Consider the following 15345-nt stretch of genomic DNA (forward strand, 5'->3'; position numbering starts at 1 on the left):
CCCTGGGTGGAGGCGGTGTGCTGAGTGCTTTGGTGGCCAACTGCCTGACTTCCAAGTCTACTTCTGCACTTCCCCTGGCTGCATGGCCTCTGTCATTCATAAAACGACAGTGGTAATACTTCCTTCCTTCTAGGGCAGTTGACACTATTGAATACTTTAAAGATTAAACAACTTAATACCTTGGAGTGCTCAGAACAGTACCCAGCACCTTCAGGGCAGTGCATAAATATTGACTTGCCCTGGCTGTGATTCTGCTGTCCCTCACCTGTGCCCCCGGCTCAACATTTGCCATCTTCCACGCGGGCTCACCACCGAATGGATGCATATGTGTATGTGTATGCATATAACGGCGGGGGGAAAGGACCCAAGTCCCTGATGCATAAAGGTGGGAGGGGCAGAAGCAATCAGATAACCACACCGGTGCATGCGGACTTGACAACATGACCCCCCCCCCCCCACCGTTTGGGATGAGGGTAACTTCCCAATCAGAGGATGTCAGGGTGCTCTCCCTGGGAGAGTGATAACCCGTGGAGGTCTGAGCACAGAGAGGAAGGAAGAGCACTTCAGGCAGAAGAATGGACATGTGCAAAGGCCCTGTGCCGGAAGACAGGTGACAGGAGTAGGGGGCTGGGAGGTGGCTGGAGCAGAGCCTGGGAGGTGGGCAGGATGAAGCTGGAGAGGTGGGCAGGGGGCACCCACAGGGCCTCCAAGCAAAAGCCACCCTGAGCATTTGGGCTTTTTTCCTAATAGTACTGGGAGCTTTGGAAAGGTTAGGGCAGGGGGGCACAGGAACATGATTCAATTTACACATTAAAAAGCTCTCTCGGGCTGCAGTGAGGAATGTGGATGGGACAGCAATTAGCCAAGGGCCCTGGGATGACCCAGGCTAGCAGTGGGCTGGGGGAATAGGAGGAGGGGGAGAGGAAGGGAACCTGCAGGGGGCTTTGAGGGCAGACTCAGTCATGAAGGAGGTAACAATGGAAAGACATCAGGCCAACTCCCGTCAGAGGCTGTTTATCCCAGTGGCCCAGGAAGAAAGGGGCTTCCCGGGTTTGCCAGTCAAGGGCGAGGGGTCGGAGGAGCGCCGGGCATGGGTGCCCCCAGGGCCCAGCAGGGGAGCTGGGGGCATGAGGTGGTGGGCAGGGGCTCTGCTGAGGCTTCTGCTGTTGGTAGCTGGGGGGGGTCTATGCACTCACACAGGCCAAATAGGCCCCGAACCTTCTCAGGGGCTGGCCGGCACTGGGGATGGGGGCTCAGAGATCCCCAGGCTGTCACCCCTGCCCTTAGTGCCCCCACAGCTGTGGGAACAAGGCACCAACACACCAACCCTGCAGCCAGGGCAACCTGCCGCCTCCCTGGAGGAGGAGCACCTGTGGGGTCTAAGCAGCTCTGAGCAGACAGAAGGGAAGAAGGCGGGCATCACGAGCCCAGGAACGTCTGAGCACAGGCATGGAGGCAGGCTGCGTGTAGCAGAGGTGTGCACCAATAGCCTCTGGAGCTGTCTACAGGCAACCCCTCCAGCCCAAAGGGAACCTGGAGGCCCCCGAAGGGGCACAGAAAGAGGTGTCAGTGCCGATATCCAGAAATGCAGGGGCATGGCAAAGCCTTTAGGTGCCCCTGCTGTGTAATGTACTCCTCACCACAGCCCCAGAGGTCAGATCCAGGAGACCCTTGCACAGAGAGGAACCCAGGGCTCAAGGAGGATCTGGAAAGGGCAGACACAGAGCATGTGGGAGTTGCCCGGCGACACTGGCAGGTCGTTTATTCTAGACCATTGTTTGTCCAGAGGAGAGAGCCAGAACCCTGACTGGGGAGCGGGGGCGCAGTCTGGAGCCAGGCGGGAGAGTGTGACCCCAGGGTCAAGGAGCCCCCCCCTCTGGTTCAGGCTGTCTTCCTTCCCACGGTTCCTTACCGGTGAGGGATGAGAGCTTATCCGAGGGGCCGTCAGAGAGAGCAGTGGGGTGGTGGCTGGGGTGCGTGCCTGTGCATGAAGAGTGTTTAAGGTGACAGGTTCTCGAAGCCTCGGGCAACTCCAGAAGCCAGGGTAGTGGCTGCCCTTGGGGTGGGTCTGGAAGGACGCTGGCCGTGCCTGTTTCTCGACCTCACGCTAGCTTCACAGGTGGGTTCAACTCGTGGCCACCAAGCTCTTCAACTCTTAGCTGCTATGCCTTAAGCTTTGCTGAATCCAGCCCCGCTCCCTGCAAAACTAAAGTAAAGGCACTAACTTATGTTCAGCGGACATATTCTCTCCCCCAAGCATCTGACCTGTGTTTCTCACACCCCCACCACGTCATGCATGGATCCCTCCCATTCTATAGATAAGCAGACTGAGTTGGAGAGAGGCCAGGACCCTTGCCCAAGAGCCCCCAGCTGTGGTTCTCATTACACCGTCCTCAAAGGCTCTTCCCGATGTCCCTCCCCCACCAGTCCCCCTTCCCCTACAAGCACAGTGATGCCTGGGGTTGGCTGTCCCCACAGTGTCGCGCTTCTCCAGCCCACGGGTGACGCCCCGCCTGAGCCGCAAGCGGGCGCTGTCCATCTCCCCGCTGTCAGACGCCAGCCTGGATCTGCAGCGGATGATCCGGACGTCACCCAACTCGCTGGTGGCCTACATCAACAACTCCCGCAGCAGCTCGGCGGCCAGCGGCTCCTACGGCCACCTGTCAGCAGGCACCCTCAGGTGAGCCCAGCCGGCATGCGGGCGGCCAAGCCCCAGAAGGTGGGCTGGGGGCCACGTGGGGGAGGGCCCATGCTTTTGACCCATGGAGAAAGACAGGACACGTTGCATTTGTGAGTCGGTGTGCTTGCAACCGCTCCCTGAATTCCACACCGACCACGATGATGCGGCAACGTGCCAACATTCGAGTAGTCTTCCTATGTCCGCTCATCCCCCAAACCCACTCTCTGATGTGAAAAGTATGTTTACTGGGCCTGGCACGAAAGAGTCAACCATAAAACCCAAGGTTTTATGGCAGCCACAGCCATTGGTGGCGCAGGTTGTGACGCCGACTTGGGCCATGCCAGGTCTCCAAGCAGGCAGCCAGCTTCCTGCTGTGGTCACAGCACGGCACACCCAGACCTCACACCATTCGCCCTTGTCCCCACCCCGCCCCCACTCCACCGTGCAGCCCATGGCTGTTCCAAGGACTCAGACCCAACCACCTTGACTCAACTCATTTCCTCCCCGCAACCCTCCTCAGGGAGGCCAGGAGGTGTGAGGAATGTCAGGAGAGCCTGGCCCTGGGACGTGCAGAGATCGAAGTGGTGACAAGGATGTTGGCTGTCTTTTTTTACAAAACAAATTACTCCGAACCTTAGCTGTTTAAAGCAACAACGAGCATTTACCATCTCGAACTGTTTCTTGGGGTCAAGAAAATGAGACTGGCTTGGCGCTGGGTCTCACGAGCCTGCGCTGAAGGTGTCGGCCAGGGCTGTAAGGCACCTGAAGACTTGCCTTTATTTCACGTTACGAGAGTCTCTCTATAAGGCTGCTTGAGCTTCCTCACGGCGTGGCGGCTGGCTCCCCCACCCCCACCCCGAGTGACTGATGCAGGAGAGAGCAAGGAGGAAGCCACATGCCTTTTTCTTTTTAAGTTATGTACTTATTTTGAGAGATAGAGAGAGAGAGAGAATCTCAAGCCCCGATGAGGGGCTCCATACCATGAACCTTGAGATCATGACCTGAGCCGAGATCGAGAGTTGGACATTCAACTGACCGAGCCACCCAAGCCACATGTCTTATATGGCTTAGCCTTGGAGGTCCGCATTACTTCCGCAGTATCGTGTTCTGGAGAGAGGGCTCATATGCAGATGGCATAAAAGAACCTAGAGGTGCAGCAGAAGTGAAAGAAGAGAGGGGGTGATGCGAGCTGCAGGGCCCAGGGCACGTGTCCTGGACAGGCGGGCATCAGAAGCGGCCTCAGGGCCCAGTGGGCTCAGATGGTCGGGGATGCCTCTCAGGCGTCAGAGAGGTGAAGGGCTGGGGTGTAGGCCTGAGATGGTGCCTGGCCCCTCCCTGGGGTGAAGGCTGGGTCATGGGGTGTGGCCTGCAGGCGAGCACAGCCCGTGAGGCCTGAGATGGCAAACAGTGGTGGCTCTTGAGCCAGGTAGAGCCATGCTGACTGCAAGATAAGCAACACGCCCCTCCCGATCCCTGGCAGGGTCCTCTCTGCGCAGGAAGTCTTGACCAAACAGCCTCCGCCCCCCCAACTCCGTTCTGTGACTTGCCTGCTCTTCTTTGCAGCCCAGCCTTCACCTTCCCCCACCCCATCAACCCGGTGGCCTACCAGCAGATCCTGAGCCAGCAGAGGGGCCTGGGCTCAGCCTTCGGACACACCCCGCCCTTGATCCAGCCCTCGCCCACCTTCCTGGCCCAGCAGCCCATGTCCCTCGCCTCCATCAATGCTACGCCCACCCAGCTCAGCGGCAGTGCCACCTGTCTGAGCGACGCCACCCAGGTAGGTGGGTCCCCGGGGTTCCCCGGGCCCCACGAGAGCTGATCATTGCCGGGGACCTGTGGAAGGACTCCCCGCTCGGGTCTGGCTGGTGGGATGCCTTATGGCAATAGGCCACGGGATCAGAAGGGCCGGATGCTGGATCAGGAGACCTGGGCGGGGTCCTGACACCCTCACTTTCGCTGGCAAGTGCCTGGCCTATAAATTCTGTGGTCGCCTGGCCTATCAACATAATGAGTAGACGGAGCAACCCTAGAATTCAGGCTCTGGCAGACAGAGTACAATGTACTTGGTACTTAGAGCCTAGGTTGACCAAAGGCCATCTTATTTGAGCTCTCCAGCAGGCCTTCGATGTGGCAGGGCGTGCTGGTACAGTGCCAGGCACACAGTAAGCGCCATTATTTTTTGCTGAATGAAGCCCCATTTTGCACATGAGGAAATGGTTTTAGAGGCAGTATCGGGGCGTGGAAGGACACAGTTGTGGACTCCGCCAGACTGCGTTTTGGACCCCAACTCGCTGGAAGCATCTTTCAGGCTGGGCTAATGCATGCACAGAGTGGGGCCTGCTGCCTAATCGGGTCATTGTGCGCATACCTGAGCTTGGGTGCACAGAGCCCCTTGGGGACCCGGATCGTGGCTAACGTTCACGATGACAGTTCTCGAGGTTGCGCCACCTCCCAGGCCAGCCACCTGGCAGGGCGGAGCCCAGAGGTGAGCATGTGCTGGGACGAAGGCAAGACCCCACCCTGTCTGGAGCAGCCCCTCTTCCAGGACGCCCTCCCTCTCCACCCCAGGGCTCCAGGTGTCCAGCTGGTACCTCCCTCCAGACAGTAGCTATCAGCTCTTGTGACCAGGCTCTTGTTTCCTGCTCCCCGGGCTGGCCTGGCCCTGTTCTCCTGCTCTCATGCTTCAAGACCCCCTGCTCCAGAGGGCTGAGAAGCTGAGGCTGTTGGAACAGGAGTGAAGGTGTCCTGCATTTTGCAAAGAGAGGGTTTCTTTTCCATTCCCAGGGAGATGGGGGGGGGGGGGTTGGAAGGCCGAGCTCTGGGCTCTCTCGTGGCTGTGCCCCCCAGCCAGAGGACCACGTTGGGAGACTCAGCTTCTGAAACTTCAAACAGAAGTGCTGGCCCAACCTACGTGGGGAGGATCCCTGAGGTAAAGCCCAAACAGAACTCGGGATGTCCCCACCCTGCCTCTGCATAACAGACTCCCCTGCTCCCTCCCTCAGAACAAGCAGAACAGCGAATCGGCTGTGAGCAGCACCGTGAACCCCATCGTAATTCATAAGCGCAGCAAGGTCAAGACAGAGGCAGAGGGCCTGCGGCCAGCCTCCCCGCTGACCCTGACGCAGGTAACCTACTGGCTATCCTGGCCGTCCTCCAGCTGGGTGAGCGGACCTGGGGCCTTGGCCCTGGTGGTGAATGGATGAACGGACAGCTGCCTGCATGAATGAGTGAACCAGAGAGGGCGGGGACACCGTGAGCTCAGGGAGGACCAGAGCTGTGTGCCCAGCACCCTGCACGTTACATGCTCATCAAACACGTTCTGCATGAAAGAGTGGATGGATGGATGGATGGATAATGGAGGGAGGATGGAGAGATGGATGGATGGATGGATGGATGGATGGATGAATGATGGAGGGAGGATGGAGAGATGGATGGATAGATGGATGGATGGATGGATGAGTGGATGGATGGATGGACGGATGGATAGATGGATGGATGGATAGACGGACAGACGGATGGATGAATGGATGGATGGATGAGTGGATAGATGGATGGATGAGTGGATAGATGGATGGATGAGTGGATGGACAGGTGGATGGATGGATGGATGATGGAGGGAGGATGGAGAGATGGATGGATAGATGGATGGATAGGTGGATGGATGGATGAGTGGATGGATGGATGGACGGATGGATAGATGGATGGATGGATAGACGGACGGATGGATGGATAGATGGATGGATGGATGAGTGGATGGATGGATGGATGGATGAGTGGATAGATGGATGGATGAGTGGATAGATGGATGGATGAGTGGATGGACGGATGGATGGATGGATGGATGGATGGATGGATGGATGAGTGGTTGGATGGATGGATTGATGAGTGGATAGATGGATGGATGAGTGGATGGATGGATGGATGGATGGATGGATGGATGTCTGGGGCTGCAGCCATATCCACCCCAGCCCCTCACACAAGCCCCAGTCACACTGAGTCACTCCTGTCCTCTGAATGGCTGTGGCCCCTGTCCAGTTGCTCCCCGTCCCTAGAACTCCACCCCCCACCTCGCCCCTTTCACTGCCACTTCCACCTTTCCTGACTCTCCTGGCAAGTAGGACTCGCATGTGCCCAGACGCCCATCCTAGCTCCTGGCTCATGTCGCCTGTCGCCTGCACTGCGCTGAAAGCTTTGGAGAGGCTGCATTTGGGAGACGAGGCTGACTCGGCCCCACGTCGGTAGGGTTTGCACGGGGCCTGATGCAAAGTCACTATGAAGTAGGAATTTCTAATGACTCGATGTACATCTGAGGGAGCGAGAAGCACGGTACAGAGGGGAGGCAAGGAAGATGATTGTTGGCAGGAAGGTGAGGGAGGGAGCAAATCAGAGCCCAGGTCTGTTGTGGGACTGAAACCCCTGTGCCAGTCCCTTTAGAGATCCTGCCACTTATTCAGATGCTCCGAGACGGCAGGCTGATGGTCCCAGCTCTTGCAGCAAGACCTGTCATAAAGGAAGGGCTTGGTGTGAGTGCTGACCCCCCGGGCGAGCCTCCCGCCCCCCCCCCCCCAGGCCTCTGACAGTGGCATGGTCTCCATCTGTTACTACAGCATCACCAGCTTTGACACCAAGGATGCAGGGGACCTCCTGTCCCCCGTCTTCCCTACATCTGTCAGACCATCCTTTATCAAACCTGTAAACCATCGGGCATGCTCTGGGCACTTAATTTTTATGAAATATTGGGTCCTGTTATTGTCAGGCAAACAGAGGAGTTGGTGACAAATTCTTCTCCCCTCGCTGACGCCAAAGCATCTCCGCATGATGCATGGTTTCCACGAGGTCGGCCATCATCGGGGGCCGTTGAAATTGATGACGACGGCACATATCCAGGGGAGATAAACATGCTGGAACTGTGAGGACAGACGCGGAGCCCCGGGGAGCCCCTGCCCCGCCCCTCCAACCCAGAAAGGCAGCACAGGGCCCTCCTTCCCACCTGGCCTGGCTCCTCCAATGTGTCCGAGGAAGGAAAGCTGTTTATCACAAGAGGTTGTCACTATGTCACTCAGGGTCCTGATTCAGTGACCTGTCTCATTTGCAAGGTGGATGGGCGTGCTTTCCCTTGGCAGGCATGCGGCATAATGAATCCCCGCTCTGCTTAAGCCCTCAAAACTGTGGGCTAGGATGATGCCCAGCCCCATCTGGAGGCCCCGAGCGCACCCCCTGCCCCCGCGCCGTCTTCCGCTCACATGTCCACCTGGCAGCTCCTTCAAGTCTTCTTTCAAATGAGCAGGACGTACAGAAATAATAAGTCTGTTTGCAGTTTTTCTGACAGTGCAGAGCAGGGGTAGGGGGCCACAGCCCCACCGACCTCCCCCATTGCTAAAGGTTCAGGGCAGGGGCGCACCTGCACTTCCTTTTAATGTGGACCCAGCGCTGCCCGTGAGCTTAGGATACTGCACATCATCGTTTGCCTTTTCAGGGCAAGTGCGTTCACTGGAAAGTACTCTGAGAAGCAAACAGAAGCTTTGCAGCTCCAGTGGAAAGTCGGTCAGGGGCGTGAGTCTGCCGCCAGCCCGGGGAGCCTCGAGGCAGATTTCCCCACTTGCAGAAATGGACTCAGCATCAGTAATGAGGCTCACGAGTGAGCTACAGCCTCCGCTTCGTGGTCTCTAGAGCCCATAGGGGTTGGGGCTTCTGACTGTGGGGGAGGTCAGCCCCCTTAATCTGGGCTATAAATGTTTCCCCCGGAGGCTCTTGGGAAAAACAGAATAGTCCTGCTGTTTTGTAGATAGTGTGAAATGGAAAGCATTCCATCGTTCTAACATCTGCTGCTTTGCCTGGCTTTGCTCTGAGCCTGCCCCAGCCAGCCAGTGCGATATCGGGGAATCCTTGACATCCTGTGGCTTTTGTCCCAGCCTGGCACGTCTGTGCCTCCCCCTTCGCTCCCAGCCTTTCCTTTGCCCCTGTGTCCCCTGCTTTTCTTTTGCCACCTTGAACAGGGCACACGTGGGCCCTGTCCTGATGAGGAGACGCCAGTGCAGATGGGGGCTGTCACTCACTGAGTGCCCTGCAGAGAGCAAGGTGGCCTCTCCCTGAACCCATTTTCCTGGCGGTGATGCAAGAACACAGATGCCCACGTCTTAGGACTGTGGCGGGGAGGACAGGATGGGCACTGGGAGACCATGCCAGTAACCCTGGGCACGAATCGGGGTGTGCTCTGTGTCCTGGAAGGAGGGGACAGTGTGAGAGTGAGTCGTCTGAAGGGCCAGGCCAGATGCCTGTTGGCTGTCCTCTTGCCTCCAGGCGGGAGCAGACCCCGTGCAGACTAGAAATGAAAACGCCCCCACCGCGATCGCATGCGGGTCCACCCTGGCTCTCCCGGAAGAAACCAAACCACATAAGCGAAAGTCACTGCCCTCCTTTCTCCTGTTCTCCTCGCCAAGTCGGTTGACCCAAGTGTGATGGGACCCTTTGGTGATGACAAGCCAGCACTGGAGAGGAAGGAGGGGCCCCAGGACAGCTGTGCAACAGGAGAAGGGTGGGTGGGAGCTAGCTGAGGAAAGTGGCTGAGAAAGTGGCTGAGCACATACATGTACGTACGCACTCGTGTGTGTGTACAAGTGCATGCATGTGTGCTCACGTGTGCGTGCATGCGCATGCGTGCGTCTCCACACCCATACCAGCTCAGGGTCCTTGGCATAGACTGCCCGGGGCCAGTAGTGACCTTCCGTCAGGGCCCGGTGGCTGAACGTGGCTCATGTGGGTTGCTCTGCTCCTCCCCCAGGAGCAGCTGGCTGACCTCAAGGAAGACCTGGACAGGGACGACTGTAAGCAGGAGGCCGAAGTGATCATCTATGAGACCAACTGCCACTGGGAAGACTGCACCAAGGAGTACGACACCCAGGAGCAGCTGGTGCACGTGAGCCTCTAAGCCCCAGCAGCCCGCCCAGTGGACAGAACTTCAGGCCCTCTGCGGGGGAGAAAGGGCTGGGGGAGGTGGCTCTAGGAGATGCTGGGCCACATCCTCTGCAAGTGGGAGACCTAATTATTTATCTGGGCCGTGCCTGCTTCTAAAAGGGGGCCTACAAACACATACATAATATAAGAGATTAAAACAAAAGTAAGTAAATGAGAAAATTAAGGAGAAAGGAACAATAAATGAAGCCAGGTGTGGAATGGATTTTAAAAAAAAAAAGCTATGTGCTCTGAGCTATAATTCACATAAATATCTTTTTTTTCCCCTGAGCTTCCTAGCAGCCAGTGCAAAGAGGGAAATAAGATTAGTTAAACCAGCGAGCATCTATAAACACAGACCCTGAAACCTGAAAGAAGGTCCTCCCATGGAGGAAGGAATTAGTAATTTCCTCTTGGAGACCATTCACAGAGACCCAATGTACACAAGAACAGATGGGGTGTTGATACCATTATCAAGAGGGGGCTGCTTAGAAATACCTGGTACTGTCTGCTCAGGACACCAGAGAGGCCATGGGACCTGGGTGCCCCCTCATGTCATGTCCCTTGGTCCCCACTCTAAACTGTTCTACAGCAGCATCCATATGATGGCAGTTGAGAGGTAACCTGTGAGGTTTGGAGAGCAGAGGCTGGCTGCACCACACCTCACCAAGTGGTTCCAAACAAGTGACTTAACCTCCATGAGCCCCAGTTTTTTTCCTCCCGTAATGGGGGTGAAGCCTACCCAACAAAGTTGTGAAGGTTAAGTGTGATACCCACATAAGCACTTAGCAGATGGCATTTCATCCATGGTAGCTAGCCTCCCGCCCCCTCCTCCCTGTTCCCCACAGCAGCCCTGAGCGGGTGTCTGTCCTCTCCATCCAGAAGAGAGCTTAATTTCAAGAATCACCCTCCCAACACTGCTCCCCCCACGAACCCACACACCTTGGTGAATGAGAGTCTGTACCGATGAACCCCACACCAGCCTGCCGGTCAGATTTCTGGATGGGGTCGATTCACACTGCTCACATCCTGAAGCCATCCCAAAGGGGTTTGCTTCTCCGCAGCTCTGTGGGCTCCGCATTTAGGACACTGCCCTCTCCCTCTGCTTCCTCCTGTCATGCCAGTTGCTTTCAAATACCCAGGGTTTCTTTTCTTTGGGGTGCCCTCGCCCCCCCCCAAAGTGTGAGGACACAGGAGATCAGAATTTCCCAGCAAACCTGTCGCGGCTGACATAGCACCTGTGAAATGGGGCTGCCCTAAGCCCTTCTGGAACTCGAACATAATTTTTCAACCTGTTCCACATCTTTGGGTAAACCATTCCGAGATGGACAAGGGGCCACTGGGGCTGTGAGTTGTAGGACAGAGGAGATTAGATGAAAGAGAGAGAGGACTGCATGTGGGACCACGAGGGGCCGGGTGGGGCGGCGGGGGGGGGGGGGTGGGCAGAGGGGGAACAGAGATGCAGACATAAGAGGTGTGCACAGTGGTGAGCAAGCCAGCCCCCAAGAGCAGAAAGGGAGTTCCTCAGATATAGGCAGTCGGGGGAAGCAGGGCTTCAGCTGCAGCCTTCTGCCTGTGCCCAGGACTGTCCCTGTGGGCAGAGGTGATTACCTCCGCCTGGCCCTGGAAAGAGAAGCCCCCTATGAAAAGAGAGCCAGCCCCTCTGCCGGCTGTGACTCTCTCCCTGCTCCCTGGGAAGATGGATGGTGGCAGGCACACGGGCGAGCTGGAGCCCCCAGTCGATTATTAACAATTTGTTGCTAAGTAAACCAATAAGAAAAAAATGAAAGGCATTGTCAGGAAGCATTTTTATCATTTGAGAGGCTTTAAAAATGGAAAGTGAGGCTAATATGATAAGATTTCCCTGGAAGTTCAAAGCGCTGTAGATTTTACTTGTTCCAACATGGGCATTTGTATGCATGATGGTCGGGCCTGTTTCTCGGGGGCGTGTGGGCCCGGCGCTTTTCTGTCTTCTCCGGGTCAGGTGCTGCCAGGGCCCGCATGCTCAGTTCTCGGACAGCCCCAGAGGTTGCAAAGACCTGCAGCAGCACGGTCCGGCAGAAAGACGCTGCCAACCACCAATGTCCACCACGCACATAATTTTATGTGAACCTGGGAGCACACTGTTTAAAAAGAGTAGAAGGAAACAGGTGAAGTTCATTTGAATAATATATTTTACTTAACCCAATATATCTGAAAGATTATCATTTTGATGTGTCATCAATATAAACGAAAATTAGTGGGATATTTTATTTACATCCTTATTATTATTATTTTATTCTCCATCTTTGAAACAGCCCATCCCCGGGGGGACCAGCCACATTTGAAGGGCTCAAGAGCCATAGGTGGCTAATGGCTGCTGCATTGGAGGTTGTGGTGTGTGGGAGGCAGTGACGGCTGGAAGACGAGCCAAGAAAAGAGAGGGGAAAGGCACTGGGGCTAGAGAGAACAAGCCCCCGAGATCTGAGTGTCTCAGCCTCCCCGTCCCCCTTGGGGGAAGCAAGCCCAGCCCTATCCGCACACAGAGAGGACATGACCTTGATGGGGGGGGGGGGGGGTGCAAGGAGGCTCCCCCATGGCCTTTAGAGAAAAGCCCTAGAGCAAGAGGAAGCACACAAGGTCCAGTACACTTTTTCAGACTACTGTGTGAGTGACTTATACCACCTTTTTTCACTCCCCAAGATAAATAAGCCACCTCAAAGATTAAGGACATAAAAGTCTGGAGGCCCCACACATATCCACACATCCTAAGCCGAGAGGCAATAATACCCCTGCTCCAGTGAGTCCTGCAGCCTTCAGTTAAATAATCAAAGCAAACCACTAAAATCCAAAGGGTCAACTCAGGGCAGCTTGCTGGCTCCGCCTACCCTGGGATGCAGGGCTCCCCCTTGCCATACCTCCAGATCAGTCGTGCTGTCCATGCATTTTGTCCCAGGGGCAGCATCACACAGCGCCCAGAGCCCACCGTCAGGGTCCCCATCGAGCTCCACCCACCCTTGCTGCCTGGGCCCTGCAGAGGCCACAGAACCATCTGGGCCTTGGCCAAAAGGGGCAGAGCCATCATCTCACAGGTTACTGTCAAAGACAGAGGTGAGGATGCATTGATGTTTCCATTGGAATAAAAAAGCGTATTTAAGAATTCCTGGGACAATAGGAGCAAGCTTGGGAGAAGCATCACGTGCACCAACCACAGTGCACGACTGCCTCACTACAGTTATTTAGTGCCTACTGTTTGCAGCCCAGGAGCATCATCATAACCACCGGAGCCTAGAGCCCAGCCTGGGGTGAGCGGGATGACTTTGCCCGTCATAGGTGGTCACTTTTTTTTTTTTTTTTTTTAATTTTTTTTTTTTTTTCAACGTTTATTTATTTTTGGGACAGAGAGAGACAGAGCATGAACGGGGGAGGGGCAGAGAGAGAGAGGGAGACACAGAATCGGAAACAGGCTCCAGGCTCTGAGCCATCAGCCCAGAGCCCGACGCGGGGCTCGAACTCACGGACCGCGAGATCGTGACCTGGCTGAAGTTGGACGCTTAACCGACTGCGCCACCCAGGCGCCCCTAGGTGGTCACTTTGAGGACAGAGAATTGGGAAATGCAGCGACACAAGGAGATCACCCAGTGGATCTTGGGTTAATGGCAGCTAATGAGAACTCCTGAGGAGGCGTGGCCTGGCGCCTAGGGGGTGGTCTTGCTGGGTGGGGCGTCTGCGCCTTGTAGGTGGGGTCCGCAGGGGTGGGTGGCTGGGCTCACCCCTCCCTATGGGCTTGCTCCCGCAGCACATCAACAACGAGCACATCCATGGGGAGAAGAAGGAGTTCGTGTGCCGCTGGCAGGCCTGCACGCGGGAGCAGAAGCCCTTCAAGGCCCAGTACATGCTGGTGGTGCACATGCGCCGGCACACGGGCGAGAAGCCCCACAAGTGCACGGTGAGTGGCCCCTCCTCCCTGCCGCGTCTCGCGCGTGATGGGGCTGGGTTGGACGTGGCTGACCACAGGTGTACTTGGGTTGAACAGGCCACGGGCAGCATCACGGGGACCCAGCCTTCCAGCATGTTGTCTGTCCTGTGCGCTCCTGCCCTGCGCCTTCCGGCGGGCTGGGGTTCTTGAGGCTCCGCCCCTGTGTGCCATCCCAGATCTCTGATTTACCCCCTGGGTGGGGTACCGCACCGCAGTGGGGGTGGGGGGGGGGAGGGGCCGGTGTTCCCTACCTGTGTCCGTGTGACCCTGGGCCCCGGGGTACGGCTGCACCCCCACAGTGCACACGACTGGCAGACCCCATACACAGGAGCCCTCTTAGCAGCACCCTGGGGTCTGCCCCCCCCCACCCCCCACACCCCACCCCTGCACAGAGAAGAGTTTCACTGGTGGTTTCACAGCTTGAGCAAAATCACTTTGGGTGAATTTCTTTTTTTTTTTTTTTTTAATTTCTTTTAAGTGAACAAAATGAACACAAAGACCTTTTAGACAGTTTCCCTTATGGAGTGAACAGAATTTGTGACTATGATTGGTGAGACCTTTTTTTGCCACACAGTTGCTCCCTCTTTAAAAGAGCCAAAGGGGGACGCCTGGGGGGCTCAGTCGGTTAAGCCTCTCTCTGACTTTGGCTCAGGTCATGATCTCCCGGTTCGTGAGTTCGACCCCCCTGTGGGACTCAGTGCTGACAGCTCAGAGCCTGGAGCCTGCTTGGGATTCTGTGTCTCTCGCTCTCTCTGCCTCTCTCTCTCTCTCTCTCTCTCCCAAAGCTAAACATTAAAAAACATGTTTTAAATAAATAAAAAATAAAAAGGCCGTTGGTCCAGTGATGTACTGATGTGGTTGCAACTGAAGCCTCTGGGAACTCCTTTCTGTGAATCACCGTATTTCATAATTCTGAGATAGACATTTAATATTAATATAATATCATATATTTTAATATCCCTGAAATCAGGCTGTCTTAAAATAGGTGGTAGCCAGGATTCAATGAAACATGCTATCTTTGTTGCTAACTTCTTTTTTTAATTGGGATAAAAATTCACATGCCATAAAGTTCACCCTTTTAAAAAAATAATACAATTCAGGGGCGCCTGGGTGGTTCACTCGGTTCAGTGTCTGACTTTGGCTCAGGTCATGATCTTGCACGGTCCATGGGTTTGAACCCCACATCGGGCTCTGTGCTGACAGCTCAGAGCCTGAAGCCTGCTTTGGATTCTGTGTCTCCCTCTCTCTGCCCCGCCCCCACTCACACTCTGTCTCTGTCTCTCTATCTCTCAAAAATAAATAAACATTAAAAAAAATAAATAAAGGGGCGCCTGGGTGGCTCGGTCGGTTAAGCGTCCGACTTCGGCTCAGGTCATGATCTCGCGGTCGTGAGTTCGAGCCCCGCGTCGGGCTCTGTGCTGACAGCTCAGAGCCTGGAGCCTGTTTCAGATTCTGCGTCTCCCTGTCTCTGTGCCCCTCCCCTGTTCATGCTCTGTCTCTCTCCGTCTCAAAAATAAATAAACGTTAAAAAAAAAAAATTAAAAAAATTAAAAAATAAATAAAATATATATATATATATACAATTCAGTGATTTTTAGTATGTTCACAAAGTTGTACAGCCATCACCACTAGCTGATTTCAGAACATCGTCATCACCCCCAAAAAGAAACCCCATGCCTGTTTGCAGTCACTCCCCATTCTCTTCCCCACCCCTCCCCCATTCCCTGACAACCACTAATCTACTTCCCCATCTCTG

At 55.4% G+C, this 15345-nt stretch overlaps 1 protein-coding gene across 3 annotated transcripts in view; it reads left to right on the forward strand.

The window, feature by feature from the left end:
• Nucleotides 1-15345, forward strand: part of GLI2 (GLI family zinc finger 2) — a 259960-nt gene that overhangs the window by 231312 nt on the left and 13303 nt on the right. For all 3 annotated transcript variants that reach the window (XM_047873107.1, XM_047873108.1, XM_047873109.1), the window contains 5 exons: nt 2479-2680; nt 4244-4457; nt 5683-5805; nt 9462-9596; nt 13410-13559. In XM_047873107.1, the coding sequence (XP_047729063.1) occupies nt 2479-2680; nt 4244-4457; nt 5683-5805; nt 9462-9596; nt 13410-13559 (824 nt within the window). The remainder of the gene's footprint in view (nt 1-2478; nt 2681-4243; nt 4458-5682; nt 5806-9461; nt 9597-13409; nt 13560-15345) is intronic.

The sequence above is a fragment of the Prionailurus viverrinus genome, chromosome C1 (genome assembly GCF_022837055.1).
Source record: "Prionailurus viverrinus isolate Anna chromosome C1, UM_Priviv_1.0, whole genome shotgun sequence".
NCBI classification, from domain to species: Eukaryota; Metazoa; Chordata; class Mammalia; order Carnivora; family Felidae; genus Prionailurus; species Prionailurus viverrinus.